At 41.7% G+C, this 22,749-nt stretch overlaps 1 protein-coding gene across 11 annotated transcripts in view; it reads left to right on the plus strand.

The window, feature by feature from the left end:
* kiaa1109 (KIAA1109 ortholog) overlaps positions 1–22,749 on the plus strand; it is a 188,069-nt gene that overhangs the window by 128,491 nt on the left and 36,829 nt on the right. For 4 of the 11 annotated variants that reach the window (XM_028438564.1, XM_028438569.1, XM_028438566.1 and 1 more), the window contains 11 exons: positions 1,783–1,866; positions 2,962–3,160; positions 5,478–5,537; positions 5,628–5,854; positions 8,923–9,099; positions 9,540–9,670; positions 10,557–10,680; positions 10,773–10,885; positions 15,366–15,456; positions 16,197–16,256; positions 19,228–19,508. In XM_028438564.1, coding sequence (XP_028294365.1) covers positions 1,783–1,866; positions 2,962–3,160; positions 5,478–5,537; positions 5,628–5,854; positions 8,923–9,099; positions 9,540–9,670; positions 10,557–10,680; positions 10,773–10,885; positions 15,366–15,456; positions 16,197–16,256; positions 19,228–19,508 — 1,547 coding nt within the window. The remainder of the gene's footprint in view (positions 1–1,782; positions 1,867–2,961; positions 3,161–5,477; positions 5,538–5,627; positions 5,855–8,922; positions 9,100–9,539; positions 9,671–10,556; positions 10,681–10,772; positions 10,886–15,365; positions 15,457–16,196; positions 16,257–19,227; positions 19,509–22,749) is intronic. The other 7 variants (XM_028438571.1, XM_028438567.1, XM_028438573.1 and 4 more) reach the window with 7 other exon arrangements.

The raw sequence follows: 22,749 nt of genomic DNA on the forward strand, positions 1-22,749 counted from the left end.
GCATGGCCAAAGTCACACACAAAAGCCCTCCTTACGTCCATAACGTGACGGATACAATATATCAGCGATTTTCAATGTCACGCTGTGCACAATATTTACAAGATTTAACGTCATTCATTAAATATAATGGTGTGCACCTGCACGTGATGGCTGCTGATGGTTCACTGGAATCCAGTCAAATGAACACAGAGACAAAAAGACACTGTTTATTCCTAGATAAGTATTAATTTGTAGTCATTCTTTATGTTTATAAAATAAGTAAAAAGGTCCAACTATATACAGTATACCATGTGTCACACTCAAGGCCCGGGGGACTAATCTGGCTTTTTAGAGCATCAAATTTGGCCCGCTCAAGAAAGTAAAAATGAAAGAAAAAATATGAAACATTTTGTAAATGACCAACAAATTCAGTTTTAGATACAAAAACAAAACTGTAATTAAAATCCACAACATTTGCAGAGCTCAGTTTTCCACCTCTTATATCACATGATGGCAGTTATTTTTTTCAAAATCTGGCAAATTTTCCTCAAATCATTCCACAAAATTTGCCCAAATTTTCAAAATCAGAGAACTTTAAGTAAAGATCCTGCAGGGACTGATAAACTCTCATACTTTATTATTTATATATCATTTATACATGGAAGTTCAAACCAGGGCACGTTCATGTTGAATTTTCTTTAAAATCTGTGGCCCATTTAAGGTCAAACGGGTCCGTATATGGGCCCCTGTGCTAAAATATAACGTACTTAAATAATAAAAAACCTCTACATTTCATTTAGAATAACTTTTTTTTGTCCAAAAAGTCAAGGATTTAAAAAAGCTAAATTCCTTAATATTTCATTTCAAATGATATTCCATTCATATGATTTAGTGAAATTAATTTGTATTGACTTTGTATTTTGATTATTACTGCGCGTGCATGTGTGTGCTCAGTTTCATCAAGTCACAAATCCATGAATTCCATTGATTTTATTTTGTAAATTACTAATAATTACAGCAAGTTCATGTTGTCTTCTTTTTGAATAATATGTCAAGGTTTTTCTTTTATTCACACAACTTTTTCAGGAATTTTACTTTGATCTCATGACATGTTTCGACTGTTAACTGCCAGTTTTCCTCAGAGGCGTCTGCTGATCGCTTTGATGTGTCTTTATGCTGTGACTTTCTGGGCGTGGCACACTGTAAAATTACTAATTTTAATAATTACAGAAACTTCATGTTGTCTTATTATTTTTAAATAATATGTATGAGGTTTCATTTAGTCAGACACCTTTTTTCAGGAAATTTACCGTGAAATTTACTTTGATCTCCTGACATGTTTCGACTCCCAACGTTTGAGAGAGCTCCTAGGTTGGCCACGCCCAACTCAGAAATAACTCAGGAGGATACATCAAAGCAATGAGAGATCAAAGTAAATTTCCTGCAAAAAGTTGCCTGAATTAATCAAACCTTAACATATTAAAATAAAATGAATGTTTACTGGCAGTTCTGTCAAGTTGGCCACGCTGATGCCTCTGTGGAAGACTGACAGTTGGCTGTCAAAACATGTCAGGAAATCAAATCAAAGCAAACTTCCTGAAAAAATTGTCTGAATAAAATAAAAATGCTAACATATTGATAAATTACTGTTTACTGACTCACAACAGTAAAATAATCATAATCATAATTTGTTCCCACGCCCAAAAAGAGGAGAGAGAAACGTGGCCGACCCTTTGGTTCACATGGAAAGTTCTATGGAATGTGTCTCATGTCCCAGCTGTGATGTTCTACTTATTTCCATAGAGAGGACAAGCAGCAGCTACGGAGGGCACCAACTCTGCCTCTGGGGCCAGCTCATCTGTAGGGCAACAAAAAAATGGCCAAAAAGTAACTACAGTTTATTTTTCCATCACTGGTGTTTGCTTGTTGTGGGGATCGACTTCCTGTGATTTTTCTTCCTGAAAAAAGACTGTTGGAACAATCAAAGCTTTGTCCTTAGAGCTGACACACAGGCAGGCCTGACATGTGTCAGACACACTGTATGTGGGATTCACCTGACTTCCTGCTGGGACTTTACCTTACTTCCTGTATCCCTGTCATGATGCTCACACTGCTGCTTTGGGGATGATTCTGGAACCTGGTCCTAAAATGTGCTCTTTACCCCTGAAAAGCAGTAACAAATTGAGAGTTGTGCCTGTTAAAGAGATCCTCCACTGTTTTTACAAATGTGGCCTAAAATCTTTGAAATGTACTTATTAGTAGATCTATGTCTAACAAAACACATTATTAAGCACCATATTCTATTTATTAACTTCTAAACAAATGGGACTATGTTACAGTTTTAGAGCCTGTGTTCCTCCATCTTTAAATCATGTGATTGATGATGTCACACGGCCCCACTGCCTGTAAACATCCCATTGTTTTTTATTGGAGTGAAACATTCAGCCTGATTTATAGGTCATTTAGAAGCTTTTTCAGTTAAAAAAACAACTTGTGCTGCTTTTGGTTTCTCTAAATAAACAGGAATAGTGAAATATGTTGATGTGATAAACCTCTTGTTTACAGAAAGAGGATAAAAACAGTTGTGACCCAAAAAATTACCTGTGATCGCAGGGGGCGTCAGTTCCAACTCTGAGGTTTGGTAGTAGACAATGAAGCAGAGAAGAAGAGCTCTCCTAAGGGACCTTTACTCTTCCTTAAACAGTGCGCTGATATTCTTTAGTAGCTGAAGTAAGGGGTAAATAATGGACTGATTTCAAGTTGGAGGAACACTGGCTCTAAAGCTGTAAAGTCGTCCCATTTTTAGTATTGTTTGTTAGACGTAGATCTAATAACATCTCAAAGGTTTTAGGCCACATTTGTAAAAACAGTGGAGTATCCCTTTAAAGCCCATTCTGCCTGCGTTTGATTGGCTGAGGAGCTGAACTGTTCCCAGTCTTTTTGTCCATCCTCCATTTAAGGCTGATTAACTCTTCCTTTCAGGCCAATCACAGCGTGGACTTTGACACGGGCTCAGCTCTGGTGCTGACCATTGAGAGCACGCTGATTACCGCCTGCTCTTCAGAGTCTCTGGTGAGCAAAGGACACTTCAAGAACTTTTGTATCCGCTTCGCCGAGGGCTTCGAGACCACCTGGGACGACTGGAAGCCAGAGGTTCGAGGAGACCTGGTCATTAATGCCTGTGAGTAGGGAGACCATGTTTTTATTTAAAAAAAAAAAAGGACACTTAAGCCTAACACGGAAGTGCTCAATGAATTCTTGAATCTACCTTCCATTCATCCATTTTCAGACCCGCTTGTTCACGTTGTTCAGGGCCCTTGTAATGGAAAAATACAATATAGTAGATAAATAATGTATTATCCATAAGGTTTAATAATTTATTTCTCTCTTTATAACAAAGACTTAAAAACAATATGAAATCACATTTATTATGATTACAACAATCTGTCTTTGATAAATCTCATATAAACCTTCTTGAAATCTTTCAATTATTGAAACAATGAGAAACATGAGAAACTAAAACTATAACAAAAGAAAAACCTCAAGGCAGATCAATAAATAATCATTAAATATACACTTATATAAATAAGTGTGACCTTCACTTCCTATAGGAGGTTTTATCATCCACAAGGGTTTTTTTAATTAAATCCACCAGTATTTGGTGTCTTTCTGCTGCATGTGTGACGATTTCATCAAAACAAAGTGTCATATTTAATGATTCTGTCACATGTGAGTAAAATAACCGTAATGACATGATACTGGTTGTAAAGAGCAACTCATTAGCTTTCAGAAACTAGTGGATTCTCTTTAGATAGAGCAAATATTAGCAGAGTTAAGGTTGTTTAAATGAACTGGTTCTCCAAGATGCGTTCAGGGTTCCTGGGAAATCCGGACGTTTGAATCTATTTATAAAATCTGTCCGGACAAGACTTGAAAAGAGGACAAACATGCAGGTGAAACCAGACATATGGTGACCTTTACACGTTAGAAACTTTTAACGTATTTTTCCATCAGTAAAACACACACGGAAGTCAAACCTTGCTCTAATTAACCAAAGATGTTCTGTCTCTCCGCTCCAGCCACTCCTACTACTCTGTACAGCAGACATAGGAAACTGGTGGTCTGGGGGCCACATGAGGCTCGTAGTCTCATTTTATGCATAAATAAACAATACAGCAAAAAATACCCCAAATTACTCCCAAAACAGAAAAACAACTGCACAAACACACAAAAATAACAGAACACATAAGGTGATAACCAAAGTACACTAAAATTGTTCCAGAAACATAAAAAAATAACGGAGAGAAACACACAAAACAAATACAAAAATAAAGAAAAACCACTGAAAGCATTCAAGCAAAAACACATGAAATTAGAGGAAAAATACACAAAATGAATCAAAAAACACATTATATTTAGTAAATAAACACAAAACAGATTAATTCAAAATATCTCTAAATTAAACAACACATTTGTGAACTCCACGAGTGATATGAACTTTAAAAATATTTATCAACAATGATATAGTATCACCTATGAATATGTAAACATTTTTTCATACATTGAAGATTTTACACTTTGGAGGCACAAAGCGGCTTGTGATTTATGAATTTGTTTGTTGAAGCAATATCTCTTGTTCCATTACACCAGAGCTTGTTACCTTGGGGTCGTGACCCCTGGTGGAGTCGCCTGGAATTCAAATTGGGTCGCCTGAAATTTCTAGCAATTGATAATAATCCAACAAATACTGATTAAATATGTATTTTTAAAAGGTTTTACTTTTATTATTTATCATCATTTTTTACATTACAAGACCATACACAATCTTTAACAACTGTATTCTATACTTGGTGTGTGTGTGTGCGTGTGTGCGTGTGTGCGTGTGTGTGTGTCTGTGTACTGTGTGCTCTCTCTCTGTGTGTGTGTGCGTGTGTGTGTGCGTACTGTGTACTGTGTGCTCTCTCTGTGTGTGTGTGTGCGTGCGTGCGTGCGTACTGTGTGCTCTCTGTGTGTGTGTGTGCGTGCGTACTGTGTGTGTGTGCGTGCGTACTGTGTGCTCTCTGTGTGTGTGTGTGCGTGCGTACTGTGTGTGTGTGTGTGCGTACTGTGTGCTCTCTCTCTGTGTGCGCGCGTGTGTGTGTGCGTACTGTGTGCTCTCTCTCCGTGCGTGCGTGCGTGCGTGCGTGTATTGTGGCGACCGTGGCTCAGGTGGTAGTGGGTCATCTTCTGATCGAGAGGTTGGGGGTTTGATCCCAGTACCTGACTATGTGTCGAAGTGTCCTTGGGCAAGACACTGAACCCTAAGTTGCTCCCAGTGGTCGACTAGCGCCTTGCATGTCAGTCCTGTCCCACTGGTGTGTGAATGTGAGAGTGATTGGGTGAATGAGCTGATATGTAAAGCGCTTTGAGACTGTTCCAGTGGTGATAAAGCTCTATATAAAATCAAGTCCATTTACCATTTTACCATTTACTCTCTCTCTCTCTCTGTGTGTGTGTAGGTGTTGTCCCTGATGGAACATATGAAGTGTGTTCCAGAACCACGGGGCAGTCGTCTGCAGGCGAGTACCTCCACCTGTCCACTGCTGATGCAGAGGTAACGCTGTGCGTGTTTAATTCTTTGTGTGTTTTCCTCTTCCCTCTGAGAACAGAAAGCAGCAGCGCTGGAACCTGGACTCTCAACGTGCTGTGGAAAATGTGCGGTATCGACGTCCACATGGACCCCAACATCGGCAAGCGCCTCAACGCTTTGGGCAACACGCTGACGTCTCTGACGGGCGAGGAGGACGTGGACGACATCACTGACCTCAACTCTGCGAACATTGCGGACATCTCTGATGAGGACGAGCCCGACAGCATGTCGCCCACCGTCCACATGGTACCACTCTGCTCTGTAGTTTACACCAACACTAGGGCCGTGTTGTAAATGTCACACTAACGTACTACTCATACCAAGGCAGTACGTAGTGTGTTCACATTAGAGAGTATGAGGCCCCGTCCACACGGAGACGAAACCAAAACGCTTTCCCTTAAAACAGGTAATTATGTGTGCGTTCACACAAAAAGGCAGAAAATGCTGTAGTAAAGATTAGGGGCCTCTATGTGGCGCTGTAACGCTGCCACAGAAATACACTGAAACAGGGATGAACACACACAGAGAGAGAGAAAGGCAACATTTATTTACAACCATGTGTGGATTAAAAGTGGAGGTTTTTTCTTTTTTAATTTTTAAAAATAAAACAAAACGAAGTGAGAATAAATGGTTACAAAATCCTTCAGGTGAAGCCTGTACATGAGGAAGTATCAACTTATATGATCCAACCCCTGGTAATAACAGATCACTTTTGGCTTTGAAGTAAGGCAGTAACAAACATTTAAAAAAAAAAACAGCAACTTTACTTTTCCTTCAGGAAATTTGGTTTTTAGAACTTTCAAAGTAAAGGTGGAGATATTTAGCCTCAGCGTGAACAAAGTTTTTAACCCTGACGTAGTTGTGGTTGATATGGAAAATCATCATATCACGATTTTTTCTTTGTAAAATCACGATCACGATTTCATCGCAGTTTTTTCATTCAGATCATTCAGACTATTGTAAAGTTATTTACCAGTAAAACACTACTTAAAATCATCACCTTAAATGGAAAAAAGGATAAAAGATCATTTAAGTCAGGGTGTTTATTCAAACGTTAGCTAGCACACAGGAAGTAGCGTAGCTCCTCCGTGCACGGGGGGGGATTGCTGAGCGTGCTTCTGCTCTGATTGAGTGCTTAATAATTGTCTGTAGTGCTGACATGGGCCTGACTAGCAAATGGTGTGATTTGTCAGAGAAAGAAACATTTAAATGTGCTGTATATGGAGACACAGACAAGGCACCGTAATGAATGAAATGTGCCCTACAGACGGTTCTACCATCTCTGAGATTTTACAGATCGTCATCATATTTCAATCCTTAAAGATCTAATATCGTCAGATCGCACATCCTTACTTGGAAGTATACTATAGTGGGGACGCGAGTCATCCCAATCATACTATAGTAAATAGTGAACAGTGTATACTCATTGAGTTTATAGTGTATAGTACATTAGTGGGACATTTACCACACAGCCAATATCTGTGGTTCACTACAAGAGTCATTACATAACACACCACCACACCCTCAATGTACACATTCTAAACCATTATTACTGTATATAACCCATGTACACTTAGTTACTTATTTATCAAATATTTCTAAAACATTAAAACAAACACATTTTCATTGAAGAAGTTTTAGTCTTAAAACAAAACATGGAGGCTTTAACTCATTCTAGCCATCTAAAATAACTGCTTTACTTCATTTTACCAACAGGTGTCAGTGTTTGTCTGAAACCTTCCACCAGTAAATTAGTGATGGTCGAAAAAAGAGGAAATGAAAGCAAAGCACTTCAATCAGCTTCATTTCTCAGTCGTCAATAGTAGAGGACTGAAAATGATCAGCTGCTCTTCTTTTAGGGCCCCGACCAGCGCTATTAGTAATCCTAGTGCTACCTCAGGCCATGAAGTACACACTAACAGCTGTTCATTCATTTACAAGGAAAAACTAATGTCTGTGATTTTATAAACATGTTTAAAATGTATTTATCATTGTCCAAGTCTTTAACAGCTCAAATGAATGAATCAATGGCTTCAATCCAGAGTTAGTGCTTCACTATACACACAAATAGATACACACAAATAGATACACACAAATAGATGCACACAATTAGATACACGCAAATAGATGCACACAAATAGATGCACACAAATAGATGCACACAAATAGATGCACACAAATAGATGCACACAAATAGATACACACAAATAGATGCACACAAATAGATGCACACAAATAGATGCACACAAATAGATGCACACAAATAGATGCACACAAATAGATGCACACAAATAGATGCACACAAATAGATACACACAAATAGATGCACACAAATAGAATAGATGCACACAAATAGATGCACACAAATAGATGCACACAATAGATGCACACAAATAGATGCACACAAATAGATGCACACAAATAGATGCACACAAATAGATGCACACAATAGATGCACACAATAGATACACACAAATAGATACACAGAATTAAAAGAAGTGGGATGGGAAGCATGTTTCCAGCACAGGGTGAAACCAGGAGAAGAGAAGGTTCTAGACTCACTGCCTGTGTTTTCACATTAAGCTAAACAACCCGATGGATGTAAGGAGGGAGGGATAAATAGATGAAGGGAGAGAAGGAGAGATGGATGGATGGAGGGAGGGAGGGTAGGATACCTGTGTCCGTACATGCCTGTCACAGCCTGATCTCATCAGATCTCTGACTCTAATCAAGGCAGGTATTGATCAATCGATCAATACCAAAGTCCTCCTCACTTCTCAGGTTTTTGTGCTGCCACATTAGATGAAGCTAGATTAAGGTAGACCTTTCTCTCACCTGCTCCCCCACCTGCTCCCCCACCTGTTCACTCATCTGTTCACGCACCTGTTCACCCACCTGCTATCACACCTGTTCACCCACCTTCTCTCCCACCTGTTCATCCACCTGCTATCACACCTGTTCACCCACCTGTTCACCCACCTGCTCTCTCACCTTCTCTCCCACCTGTTCATCCACCTGCTATCACACCTGTTCACCCACCTGTTCATCCACCTGCTATCACACCTGTTCACCCACCTGTTCATCCACCTGCTATCACACCTGCTCACCCACCTGCTCTCCTACCTGTTCACCCACCTCTTCACCCACCTCTTCACCCACCTCTTCACCCACCTGTTCACCCACCTGTTCACCCACCTGTTCACCCACCTGCTTACTCACCTGCTATCACACCTGCTCACTCACCTGCTCACCCACCTCTTCACCCACCTGTTCACCCACCTGTTTTCCCACCATGTCCCTGCCACTCTCTACAGAGTCCAGGGAGCCGGTTCAGCCCTCGGCTGACGTTAAGGAAGCGTCTGGTAAACCACTTCCTGGGCCTGAGCCCGAGGCCTCAGAGCGCAACTGTTCCTGCTGACTACTTAAACTGTGCCAGCCCCCGGCTCCCAGGGGCCCAGGGCCGCGCTTTGAGACCCGTCTCCTGGGCCTGCGTATGTAGCCTCCAACTCTGAGTGACTGCTCTGGGCTGACACAATCACTAAACGGATGGAGGTTAAGGTCTCTGCTACGCTGAGCAGCACACTTCTCTGCTTTACTCAAAGAGCCGGTGATTTAGAACCGTGACGCTCAGCGTCTGCTTTCATTGGTCTCCTAATTGGGCCTGAGTGATGGGTGTTAGAAAGGAGTTTACTTTGAGGTCATTCTCCATGGTAAAGGCTGCGTTTCCTCTTCTTTCCCCTGAATGAGGTGGTGATGGTGTCCTCGGTGCTAACACAGTCCCAGTTTACCCACATCTACCAATCATTAGAATCCCAGTAACACTCTTTCATCTTGACGTTTAAATTCTTTTCCAGTGCGGCTGATTTTTGGGGGTTTGTGTGTTATCAGAATGTTTGTAGCACGTTTACCAATCCCTGGTTTGACCTTGTAGGAGACCTTTGACCCCAGGAGACAGATGGGGACGGCCAACCAGGTCATGGACGCTCGCGGTAGAAAGTTTCCCAAGCGCTTGGTGGACATTCGAGAGCTGAACGAGCAGGCCAAGGTCATCGACGACCTCAAGTAAGAGTCTGCTGCAGGGTTGGGGTTAAATACATTTTCAATTACTATTACGTCTTTAATTACAACTCATTTACAATTACGGTTCCCGGCATTTTTTCCAGTTATTATGTTTCACCTGAAAGTCAAATACAATTAATCACAATTACTGAGCTTTTAATAAATAAAAACATGAACTTCCTCTTGTGTTAGCTTTCTGTTAGCATCTCTAATGATAATGTGTTAAGATTTAATTTATTCAGACAACCTTTTTCTCAGGAAATTGACTTTGATCTCCTGACATGTTTTGACTGCCAACTGTCAGTCTTCGTCAGAGGCATCTGCTGTCTTTATGATAACAGGTCCATTTTTACCCATGTCTTGAATCAGCTGTAAAATGCAATAAAAAATATTATTTATCATCTGATTAGTTTCTCATCTTTTGGTTTCCTGGTTATGCTTCATAATCAATTAAAATATTGGTTTCAATATTTTTGGTGTAGGCGTCTGAGCCGTTTTGGTGCCATAGGTGAATTATTGCTCTGAAAACCCAAAAGGGTTGGCCACACAAACATACTAGTAAATAATGACCACTGTTTTCCTTAACACTATATATTTACACATATGTTTGACTGTCATCATTTGGCAGGGAAAGCACTGAAATCACAATAACATTTATTTAGATTTGATTATTTGCTGCAAGACTCATACTCTATAATCCAAAACGATCACTTTCTCAAAAAAACAAAAATATATATGTTAAATTTTATGGATTTCAGTAGAAAGTGAAACATTTTAATTCCAAAAAACAATAACTTCAAATTGTTCTGAAATGCATACATACAGTACTATCAGCTATATTATTTCTTTAGTTCTATTTCTTTACCTCCTGGTGCATTGTTTCCTACAGGAAGCTGGGCGCCAGTGAAGGCACCATCAACCAGGAGATCCAGCGCTACCAGCAGCTGGAGTCTGTGGCCGTCAACGACATCAGGAGAGACGTCAGAAAGAAGCTGCGGCGCTCTAGCATGAGGGTGCGTTTACCTCTTCTACATTCTTTAGCTCTATGCTCGTCACGTGCACACGTATCATCATCATCTCAGTAACGACGTGCGCTCTCACCCAGGCTGCCTCTCTCAAGGACAACTGGGGTCTGAGCTACAAACCCAGTTACAACCGCTCCAAAAGCATCTCCGCCGCAGCGGGGCGGCCCCCCCTCAAGAGGATAGACAGACAGAGGTAAGAAAACACAGCCTGGGGGTCCTAATGAGGAAATGTAAGAGTATCTCCTTGTCTGGGAGTGATAACCGGGCCTACACGGAACCGGCAGAGGAAAATGGCGTGTAGTACGGTACAGATCTACGAGGTATGTTCTTCTCTGAGTCTGTCACCATGGTAACATTCTCCATGAACTGAACCTGCTCGCTGGCAGGTTTTGTCTGAAGGTGCTTTCACAACGAACGCGACTGAAGCAACGCGATTACATTATAATCAATGTAAATGACGCAACCTCAAGTTATCTCCTGTAAAGCGACGTGACGTGTGATCAACTTTTTAAGCGACTTAAAGCGACAAATCCCTCGTCCTTCACTGTATGTAGAGGGGAGGCTGTAGCCCCTCCCGCTACAGTGCAGACGGCTGCAGCGGAGGCTGCAAGGCTTCCTCAATTTATTGGGGCGCCATGTTTGTTTAGACACTGCTTGGCACAGAAGATATGACGTTCTTTCTGTTCAGCTCTGATTGGCTCGGTTTCTTTGAACAGAGGAAATGAGCAGAAACATCATTACCATTACCTGGCTTATTGCCAGACCTGATCTATTCTGAATCGACTCAAAATCTATTCAAATCACAGTTTATTAAAGTGGGTACAGCTCAGTATGTGCTTCAATGCTCTATTAATCAATAGGGGGTGTTGTTTAGAGGTCATGGTCTCACACACAGGCACTGAACCAAGAGCAGAACAATAACATTAGACCCGACTCTAGCCCAACCCACCAGAATGAAGCTGACGTGTCTTTAAGCCTGAACCATGTTCATCCAGAAGGTATTCACATCTGTGCGTTAACATGTAGACGAGACTCAGCAATAATTTGTGCATCTTTCTCGCACTAATAGAAACACATCACCTGATTTACCGCACAACGTCTGAACCAGAACCAAACTCGTGTTATAACCATAGAAAATAAGCCTGGTTTGAGCTTCATTTTGATCGCAAAGAATTGAAACTCTATTAGTTTAAAGTCGGAGCAAGTGTGGCAGCATTTTGACTTTCTGACTTCTGGTAATGAATAAACATGAGAAGATAACAGTAAGAACAAAGACTGTATGCAACACACACACACACACACACACACACACACACACACAAACACACACACAAACAATTCTTGTCAGAAACCTAAGTGCAGCTTAGAAAGTCTGAAAAAACTCTTTAATTTTTCTTGTGTTTTTATTTTAGTAGTTAAAAAAAAACATTTATAATATATATATATATATATGTATATTTGTTACATTTGATAAATGAAGACAGTTTATTTTAGTTCAAGCAGTTTGTAAGAAGGTTAAGAGGAAATATTAGTTAAAAAAATTCTTGACAATTAAAATAAAAGAATAAGAATCTATATTTTGACAAAAAAAACCTGGTTTCTATGTATTCAGGGAGTTAAGAGCATCATCACATCCCAGTCTTTTATGTGAGTTGTTTTGGTTGAGTGTGTCCTTACTCTCCTATAATGAGATAAAACAGACTTTTTTCACTGAAACATATCATAACAGCATATCGTACGTCAACCCTTTGACAACATCCAACGTCTTTCATGCTTGAAAAGTGATAAAAGGACTTTTTTCTGCATAAAATGTAAACTTTGTCCTAAAAAATCTTAATTTGCTCGTCCCTCCATCTCTGTTATAAAGATTAAAGCATGTATTTGTCATGGTTGAAAAGTGTGGCTTTCACTGACCCGTAGACCCGTATTCAGCAGAAATGAGCTGAATATGCAGAAAAAGTATCTCCCTTTACTGTGAGTCAGCAGAAAGTGAACGCTCAAAGCTGTACACACACACACACACACACACACTTCATCGCTGTCATACTTGTATAGCAGAACGCTAAGTCGCTTAATAAATGGATTCATGTCACTCTGAGTTAATCTCCAAAAGCTGCTTTTTGTGCCCAGAAGTTTAATTTAGTTCAAGTTTTCTCAGAAAACTTTAGTTATGTTAACTCTGAGGAGCAGCGTGTTTTAGAAACACATGGGCAACTGCCGGCCCAGGGGCCACATGCGGCCCTCAGCCTAAGTTTGTGCGGCCCTCAAATAAAAAGCACAAAATGACAGAAAAAGACACAAAACAACAACAAAAATAACTAACATGACAAGAAAATTACAGAAATACACAAAAATGACCCAAAAGCACAATATGACCCAAAAATGCACACGATTACACACAGGATGAACACAAAAATACATAGAATGGCAAGAAAAATAGGAAATAAAACAACAAAAACACACTTTACCTAAAAAAAACAAACACAAAATCAGAGCTAAAAATTCAAAATGACAGATAAATTATTAAATAAATTGAAAAACACAAAACGACAACAAATGCACACAAAATGAGAGAAAAATGTATAGCACAAAACAAAAGCACACATAAACTCTGTGTTCCTGACTGTATTAATGCTTGTATTGGTCATATTTCTGCTGACATGAATGTTGATGATGTCAACAGCTCACCTGCTTTATTTCCTCATTATTTACTCACTGTGACTGTGGAGCCACTGTAAGTGCTGCGCCCCATACTTTGGAAACCACTGCACTAAGGGCCATATTCTCATGTCATCGCTAAGGCATTTTTTCACGCACAATACATGTCAGTACGCATGTATTCTCCCACACAGACTCCTGACACGCCCACTGCGAGTAAATCAGTGAAAGAAGGCGGGGCTTATATGGTTTGGTTACAAGGAGGGCAATGATGTCATTTTTTGGGCCGTCCGGAAACAAATGAACATGTAGATTTTCTAACAATTATAAATGTCATTGAAATCTGTGAAAAATTTGAAAAGCTCTTATTTGGTGAAGAACAATGTAACAGGTGTGTTTGATAGTTAGATTATTAGTGTGAGGATCGAACGCAACAAACGATGTTTTTAAAGATGCTGCAGGATTAATGAGCTAACACATGCTTACAGGTTTATTCTGTCCAGACCCGCCCACTACATCATCATCATTATCATCATTTTCACATTTTAGCTACCGTACCTTTTGCCAATAAATATCACATTTTTTTTGCAACTTCTTTTTGACACGTTTATCCACAATTTTTGTCTTTTCTTTAAGCATGGTTGCCACTTTTCACCAAAATAAACAACCTTTTGCCAAATAAATACCTTTTCGTTTCCAAAAAATACCTTTTGATTCCTTTTATCCTCAGTTTACTATTATTTGCCATTTTTTGGTCATCAAAGATACTTTGAACATTACATACCACCTGTTTTTTTTTGGCCCATTTTAGTCACTTTTCACTCTTTTCTTGCCACTTATGGACAATTTTATGCCTGTTACTAATTTTTTGTTACTTTACCTATACTTTAGTCGTCACCGCTGTCAGACTTGGCTTCTGATGCTGAGTCAGCCCCTTCCTCACTCGTCTCCCGGTGGTGATTTTAGTGACTATAACTGTTTCTCAGCGCTACGCCGGTGCTTTTTCCTCCTGTTTATTTTTTCCTTTGAGTGTCTGGCCCAATAGGAGGGAATTTAGAAATTACAGAAACTTGCAGCGGTCCACATCAGCCGTCTGATGGGTCATGTCAAAATAATCATTAAAAAATGAAAATATAGCGGGCCAGACCAGCCCACCGGGATGATCGCTGCTACACCAGATGGCCAGTCCTCCCCTGCATGCTGTATGTACAGTGGGTTTATAAGTATCTGCACCCCTTTAACTTTTCCACATGTTGCTGCAAACATAAATATATTGAGTTGAAATTTTGGTGAAAGACACACACTAAGTGACACACAATCATGAAGTGAAATGACATTTATACATGATTTTGGACTTTTTTTTTTTACAAAAAAAAAAAAAAAACTGAAAAGTGGGATGTGCAAAATGATCTACCCCCGTGAATAAATACTGTAAATCCAAAAGACCCAAAAGAAGTTTGAGCCCATTTTTTGCCTATTTTTACACTTTTTCTGCAACTACACCAAACTTTCCATATTTTAATCTATTTTCATCACTTTTTCTTGCCAGATTTTTGCTCCTTTAAATGAATTTTTGCTACATTATTCCCATTTCTAACACTTCTACATCACATTTTATTGTATTTCCTGCAACATTTTTAACACATACAGTGGGGCAAACCTTTTCCACCTAATGTCACATATGTTGATCCATTATTGTCACTTTTAACCTCTTTTCACCATATTTCATGATTATTTATCTGTTTAAACTAATAATTCCTACTTTTAAAATTATATTACCTCAACAACCTCTGACAACTTATTTTGGGCGTCGCTGAACAGGTTGAGAACCACTGAGGACAACGTTGAATTCCCTGTATCACTGGCTGCCTCTCCAGTAGCTCTCCACTCTTAGCTCTTATTTTAGCTCTTTTTTTTAGCTCTTTTTTAGCTCTTTTTTCTACTTTTCATAAAGACATTGTGTGTTCTATAAACTGTATGTGAGAAGCTAACGTTGTGATGTGCTCTGTGCTCAGTTCTAGAATAGGAGATGGAGAGGATTTACCAGATGTCCGTGTGGATGTGGTTTCTCCTGGACCACGGGTCACCTTCAACATTCAGGACACGGTGAGCTTCCAACGTACACACACACACACACACACACACACACACACTGAACAGACACACACACACAGAACAGACACACGCACACACTGCACACACACACACTGAACACACACTAACTGAACACACACACACACACACACACACACACACACACACACACACACTGAACAGGCACACACACTCTGAACACACACGCACACACACTGAACAGACACAGACACACACACACTGAACACACACTAACTGAACAGACACACACACACACACACACACACTGAACAGACACACACACGCACACACTGAACAGGCACACACACACTGAACAGACACACACAGACACACACACACACACACACTGAACAGACAGACACACACACACACACACACTGAACAGACACACACACACACACACTGAACACACACACACACACTGAACAGACACACACACACACACTGAACACACACACACACACACTGAACACACACACACACACACTGAACAGACACACACACACACACACACACACACTGAACACACACACACACACACTGAACACACACACACACAGTGAACACACACACACACACACACACACACACTGAACAGCTTTGTAATGATCTTTGTGTTTCATCCACTTTGTGTCATTCAATCTCACCAGAGCAGATGATGTTGTGTGTTGTTTGTGTTACTTGTGTCGTTGTGGTGTAGCGTCTCTAATGAGCCCTTTGTCCACTTTAAGATGAATAAACAGGTGCTGGACTCTGCTAGTGCACCTGTAAGTCCAGGAGATATATTCAAGGTATTCACAGCGTCTCTAAATCAAACTCTCACCTCCTCTAAACTTTTCCTCTGTCATAATAACCTCCAATGCATCGGTTTGAGAGATGCAGAATCAAAGCAGGATGAGAGAACGACTCCAACAGAGCAGCGTAGACATTAACATAATGACAGGATTTATTCCTGCTGCTCTGGGATTATCACCTTGCTTGCATACTAATTATTTTTAGATTAGTCTTTGTTGACTGTCCATAAAATGCTGGATAACTCCAGCACAAACACGTTTTAAATAAAGTCCTGAAACAATAGTGGAGGTCGTACTCGCTCATTCTGTTATGAAACTGCATCTGTGTGTGCGTGCGTGCGTGCGTGCGTGCGTGCGTGCGTGTGTGTGTGTGTGTGTGTGTGTGTGCGTGTGTGTGAGCTGTCAGCTTTGCTTTGTCATAACACACACACACACGCTGCACAAAGTCACTTTAAAACCCTGAAATTATACATTCAGTCTCAGTGCAGCAAAAAAGCCAAAACACACATTTGTTAACTCTACGGGACACAAACATGACATCACTGTGTTTATTTATAACTGGGGAAGAAAACAGAAAACCATGACAACACATTTTTTTTCCATAGAATCTCATTTTTACATCTCAAATCAAGTGTTTGGTCACAAATCCAACAACATAGAGTAGAAAACAGTTTATTTCCATTTTAATCAGGAAAAAGATGAACAGAGTCGTTGGAATTAGATTTTAACTTTGGATGTAGTTGTTGACTCTGGTCTGAACGGAAATAAATGAATCTATTGTGAGTAAATCCACAGACTACAGATCAAGAGCCGTGACACTATTTACATGGGGCGTGATGATGATATAAGATGCTTGGGGCACATGTCCAATCATCTTTAAAGGATCCTCCACTGTTTTCACAAATGTGGCCTAAAATATTCTAAATGTAATTATTATTCTTATTATCTTTTTGTAAAACAAGAGGTTTACATTGACATCTTTAACTTTATCTGTTTTTTAGAACAACCAAAAGCAGCACAAGTTGTTATTGTGACTGAAAAAGCTGTTCAATGATCTAAAAAGCTGTTAAATGATCTAAAAAAGCTGTTAAATGATTATAAAAATCAGGATGAATGCTTCACTCCAATAGAAAACAATGGGATGTTTACAGGCTGTGTGACATCATTAGACAGTGGAGAATCCTTATAAACATCCTTAAACGTGATGATTCTACATGTGAAATGATGATATAACCAATGAATAACAGCGGTGTGTGAGAATCACACAGGTTGTTTCCATCTTGTTTGAGTGTCTCATCAAATGCTTGTCGTCCTGCAGACCAGCTCACTTTGCTCCTCATTGTTTTCCTTTGTCTCTCTCCATCTGTCCTCTCTCACTCCCACACTGTCGTTCACCCTCAAAGGGAAACAGTTGCAGGAGTTGGTGTGAGAGTTTTGATTATTGTTTAGAGGAATGGCCGGTGTCATGCAACCTTAAATGGTTACCAAGGAAACGAGCTGTTAAAGCCACACCTCTCTGTCTGTAGTTTACCAATATAACACAAGGTGGCCGTAGGGTAGAGTCTGTCTTTAGTCCCAAAGGAGTAGAAGATACTTTTAGGGCCTGTACTCTGAAGCTGGATCAGTATATCCTGGATCAGTACATCCTGGATAATACAGATGCACAGGCTACAATAACAAGAAGGGAGACAATTTGTTTGCGTTATTTTGGCTTTTAAAAACACTGAATGGAAAACTAAAGCCTAGTCGTGTGCAGATTGTGTAATAAAGAGTTTGCCTTCTCACTGGAGCTTTGCAGCCTCAGCTACCACCTCAATGCTAAACATGTAGCAGCTAGCGTAGACACTGACAGTGCTAGCTGCTACATGCTGCGAGGATGCCGTGTCGGACAAATGAACAAACTCACTGGATAAATATTATTATCAGAAGGAGAGAAAAAGCAACATGTTCACTGTCAGAAAAGTGTTGTTACTGTTTATGATGTGCTAACTTACAGCACTACATGTGATGTTTTATTTCATTTGTCCCCTGGGGACTAGTCTCACATACTAGTCTGTTAAAAACAATAAATTACTTTATAAATACACTTTTTTATATGTCAATGTTTTGATTTGCTACAATAATGTAATTTAAATGAAAATACCTCAAGTTGAAGGCAATTTTTACGTGCTATTAAATAAGATTAAAAAGAATCCCATGATGTTTAGTTTTTTAATTAATTAGATTAAATAATTACAGAACATGATTAATTAATCGCACAATTTTTAATCTCTTGACAGCACTAATTAGAAGCAGCATATAGTGATGACATCAGTTGTATTTCCGGTCATGTCGTGTTTTACACCATGAGGCAATTTTGTTTGAGTTTGTTTGTTCTGAACAATGACGGAGGTTTTCCTGATACCTGACACCTCACTCTGAGTCCTGAGGATGTCCTAACATGGACACCGTACATTCTGATCCAATCAGAACACCATCTCTTCCAGCACTCTGGGTCCATGTTTGGTTTCCTTCAGAGGATAGGGTCTTCATCTCTGAGCATGCTCGCTGTGGGTCTATGTTTGGTTTCCTTCAGAGGACAGGGTCTTCATCGCTGAGCATACTCGCTGTGGGTCCATGTTTGGTTTCCTTCAGAGGACAGGGTCTTCATCTCTGAGCATGCTCGCTGTGGGTCTATGTTTGGTTTCCTTCAGAGGACAGGGTCTTCATCTCTGAGCATGCTCGCTGTGGGTCCATGTTTGGTTTCCTTCAGAGGACAGGGTCTTCATCTCTGAGCATGCTCGCTGTGGGTCTATGTTTGGTATCCTTCAGAGGACAGGGTCTTCATCGCTGAGCATGCTCGCTGTGGGTCTATGTTTGGTTTCCTTCAGAGGACAGGGTCTTCATCGCTGAGCATACTCGCTGTGGGTTGCTGTGAGGGAAACGCTTTGGGCAGTTTGTGTGAGTTTGACTCTGTCCTTCTCTCAAGTTTCCTGAGGAGACAGAAGTGGACCTGTTGTCAGTGACCACCGGCGAGTCATCCCATCATCATCATCATCATCATCATCATCTCCTTCATTCTCCATCCACTATGGAAGGCCATCACTCAGTGTTCAGTGCCCCTGGAACACCTGCTGTCTTCTCACCCACCGTTCCCTTCCAGCACGATGACCTGAGGCGTGATGACCTGTCTTCTTCCTCTTCTGACGACTCTGAGAAAGAGGACGAGTTTGAGCGGGGGGGCAGAGCACCCAGCTATCGACGCCCTTTGTGAGTTGACTGTGTAACCCTCCTATTATCCTTGGGGTCAATTTGACCCCATTCAATGTTTATCATTCAAAAAAATAATAGTTGACTCTTTTTTTGTAACACTTTGCTTGAAGTTTTATACATAAGGCTGACATTGTGCTGTCATTAGCATATAGCATGAATAAAGTATAATGAAGGCTGTCATTAAGTGTTGTTCACTAAATTATGACTATTTTCGCTAAATTATGACACCTGACACCTTTCGCATAAATTATTCAATTCAATTCAAGGTAGGTATGGATTTAAATTGTTAGGATCTCAGTAAAAACAATAAATAAGCCCCGTAATTCATAGAGAGGTTGCGGGTTCGATCCCGGTCTATACCGGTCCGTGTGTCGAAGTGTCCTTGGGCAAGACACTGAACCCCAAGTTGCTCCCAGTGGTTGACTAACGCCTTGCATGGCAGCTCTGTCCCAGTGGTATGTGAATGTGAGTGTGAATGAGTGGGTATGTAAAGCACTTTGTAAAATGTGCTATAGAAATAAACATTACTTACTCACTACAATTATTGAAATCCTTCATGACACATTATTCATGCTAATGACAGGTGTCATGTCATAATAATGACAGCGTAATGTCAGCCTTTATGTATAAAATCTTTTTTTTCGCTTTGTATTTCATGACTTTTCCTAATTTAATTAATCATAAAATTATCATGATGATATTTTTTCAACGTGCTGAACACATATTGCATTCGTGTTCCTCTTTTAGCTGTGTAAAACTTGTCTATTTGTGTATAGAAATCTGCACGCTCTCGCTTTCTATGTTTCACTTGAAAATGTCTTCTAGGAAAGGGTTTGCTATCAATGAAGTTTTGAAACGAAGAGTTACGAATGTAACTATGGTTCTTTGAATCCCGAATGACCGACAGAGGCGGTGCTTTAAGCACTAAATATTCCCCTTTGTGCATGCGCAGTGCGAGTATGTATACCAACAATGTCACCCGTGACCCCTGGATGACCCGGAGGAAGTTTATATCTTCAGGTATCACTCCAGGGTACACACGAAGGTTCTGAGTGACAAAGAGCTCTGGCGGTCATTCGGGATTCACAGAACCATAGTTACTGTACATTCGTAACTCTTCGTTCTATTTCATCCCTGCTGACCGCCAGAGGCGGTGCTTTAAGCACTGAATGACTTATACCAGAAAAGTCACGAAGAATCCTGCTTACCACCCTTCAGTGAGTAGGATCAGATTCCACCTCAGACATGTGTCACTGATTGACAGGGCGTGCACCTCACTGACACGCTTTGCGGAGGAAATGGCCAGAAGGAACGCAATCTTTAGGGTAACCCACTTCAGCGCTGCTTGTGCCAAGGGCTCAAACGGTGGAAGGCGCAATGCCTCCAGCACCAGGAGAAGATCCCATGCTGGAGTCCTTGTGGCTCTCGGAGGATGCAACCTCCAAGCTCCTCTCAAGAAAAGGGACACCAGCTTGTGGCTACCAATCGTACCATTGTCAACCATTACATGTCGGCAAGATTTTGCTGCGACATAGACTCTCAGCGTTGAATGAGAAATCCCTTTGACCAGCAGGGACTAGAGGAAGTCCAGGATAGTTGGCACAGGGCAGTGCACAGGGTCCACTTCCCGCCTTGTACACCAGTCGTAAGACAGTTTCTATCTGTTCTCATACTGGAAGCGAGTAGACGGCGCTCTTGCATTCATTATAGTATATCTAACTGGGTCGGCACAGACGCTCAGGAGCGTCTCGGGCCCCCCAGTGGCCAAATGCACAGTTGAAGGAGTTGCGTATTGGGTTGCCAAATCCGCCCGGCCAGTTGGGACAGGAGATCCCTCCTGTCGGGAAGGCGCCATGGTGCGCTATGACAGAGGCTGTGCAGCAGGGGGACCAGCTCCTTCCTGGCTGGAAGGGAGCTACAAGCAGGATCCTGTGGCCATCCTGAAGGACCCTGTGGGGTACCAGCTGAATCAGAGGAAACAGAGGGAAGGCATACAAGAGGCCATTCGGCCAAAGATGAGCCAATGCGTCCTGGCTGAGAGGACTGGTTGTCTCGGCCAAGGAGAACCACAGAGGGCAGTGGGTCGACTGGCGAAGAGGTCCACCTCTGCCCTGCCGAATATGCTCCATATAATGTTTGTTACCTCCGGGTGGAGGTGCCACTCCCCTGACGGACGTTTCTGACGGGAGAGGAAGTCCGCCAAGTGGTTCTGCTCTCCCGGTATATGCATTGCTCGTATACTGATCAAGTGGGGGGGCTGCCCATGTCAGGAGCTCCCTTGCCACTTCCAGCAGCCGTGCAGACTTGATACCGTCCTGATGGTTTATGTGATGCACTGTAGACGTGTTGTTTGACCGCACAAGGACATGCTTGTCCCTCAGATGTGGCAAGAAGTGCTTGAGAGCTTGGTGAACCGCACGCAGCTCCAACACATTGATGTGTGCACCTTGGTCTTCGACAGGCCAACACCCCTGGGCTGTCCCGCTCTGCCACACTGCACCCCATCCCGAGGGGCATGCGTCTGTGGTAACGGTCTCCCTGCGAGATGGAACCGAGCCTATAGGGACGCCTCTGAGCAAGTAAGCCCTGTCCCTCCAAGGAGCCAGGGCGCAAAGACACTGCTGTGAGACCTTGAGCTTCCTGCTCCTGTGCTGCTTGGCATCCAAGTGAAAGCTGTTCAGCCACGTCTGCAGCGGGCACAGCGACAGCAAGCCCAGAGGAACTACCCCCGAGCTTGCCCAAAAGACGGAGGAAAGAGACATAGGTCAGCCAGCGGCCCTTCCTGAATAAGGCGAGCTGGCAAAAAATACCGTCCACACGGTGGGGGGAGGGTTTCACTGTCACAGTTACACTGTTCAGTAAAACCCCAATGAAAATTGTGACCCAGGATGGCACCAGGCAACTTTTTTCCACATTCACCTTGTGTCCAAGTTGAGCCACATGGGACAGGAGACGCTCTGTGTCCTGTGACGCCTGGACCCGGGATGGAGCACAGATCAGCCAGTCGTCCAGGTATGGGAGAACCTTCAAGCCCCGAGACTGTAGAGTAGCTAGGGCCGCAGACACACACCTTGTGAAGACCCTTGGGGAGAGAGAGAGAGGCCGAAGGGCAGCACCCTGAACTGCCAGCAGCCGCGGCATGCAAAGCGCAGAAACTGCCTGTGTTGCTGAGCAATTGGGACGTGAAAGTACGCGTCCTTGAGGTCTATCGATGTGAACCAGTCCCCATGAGCCCCAG

Source organism: Gouania willdenowi, chromosome 22 (assembly GCF_900634775.1).
Source record: "Gouania willdenowi chromosome 22, fGouWil2.1, whole genome shotgun sequence".
In the NCBI taxonomy this organism is placed as follows: Eukaryota; Metazoa; Chordata; class Actinopteri; order Blenniiformes; family Gobiesocidae; genus Gouania; species Gouania willdenowi.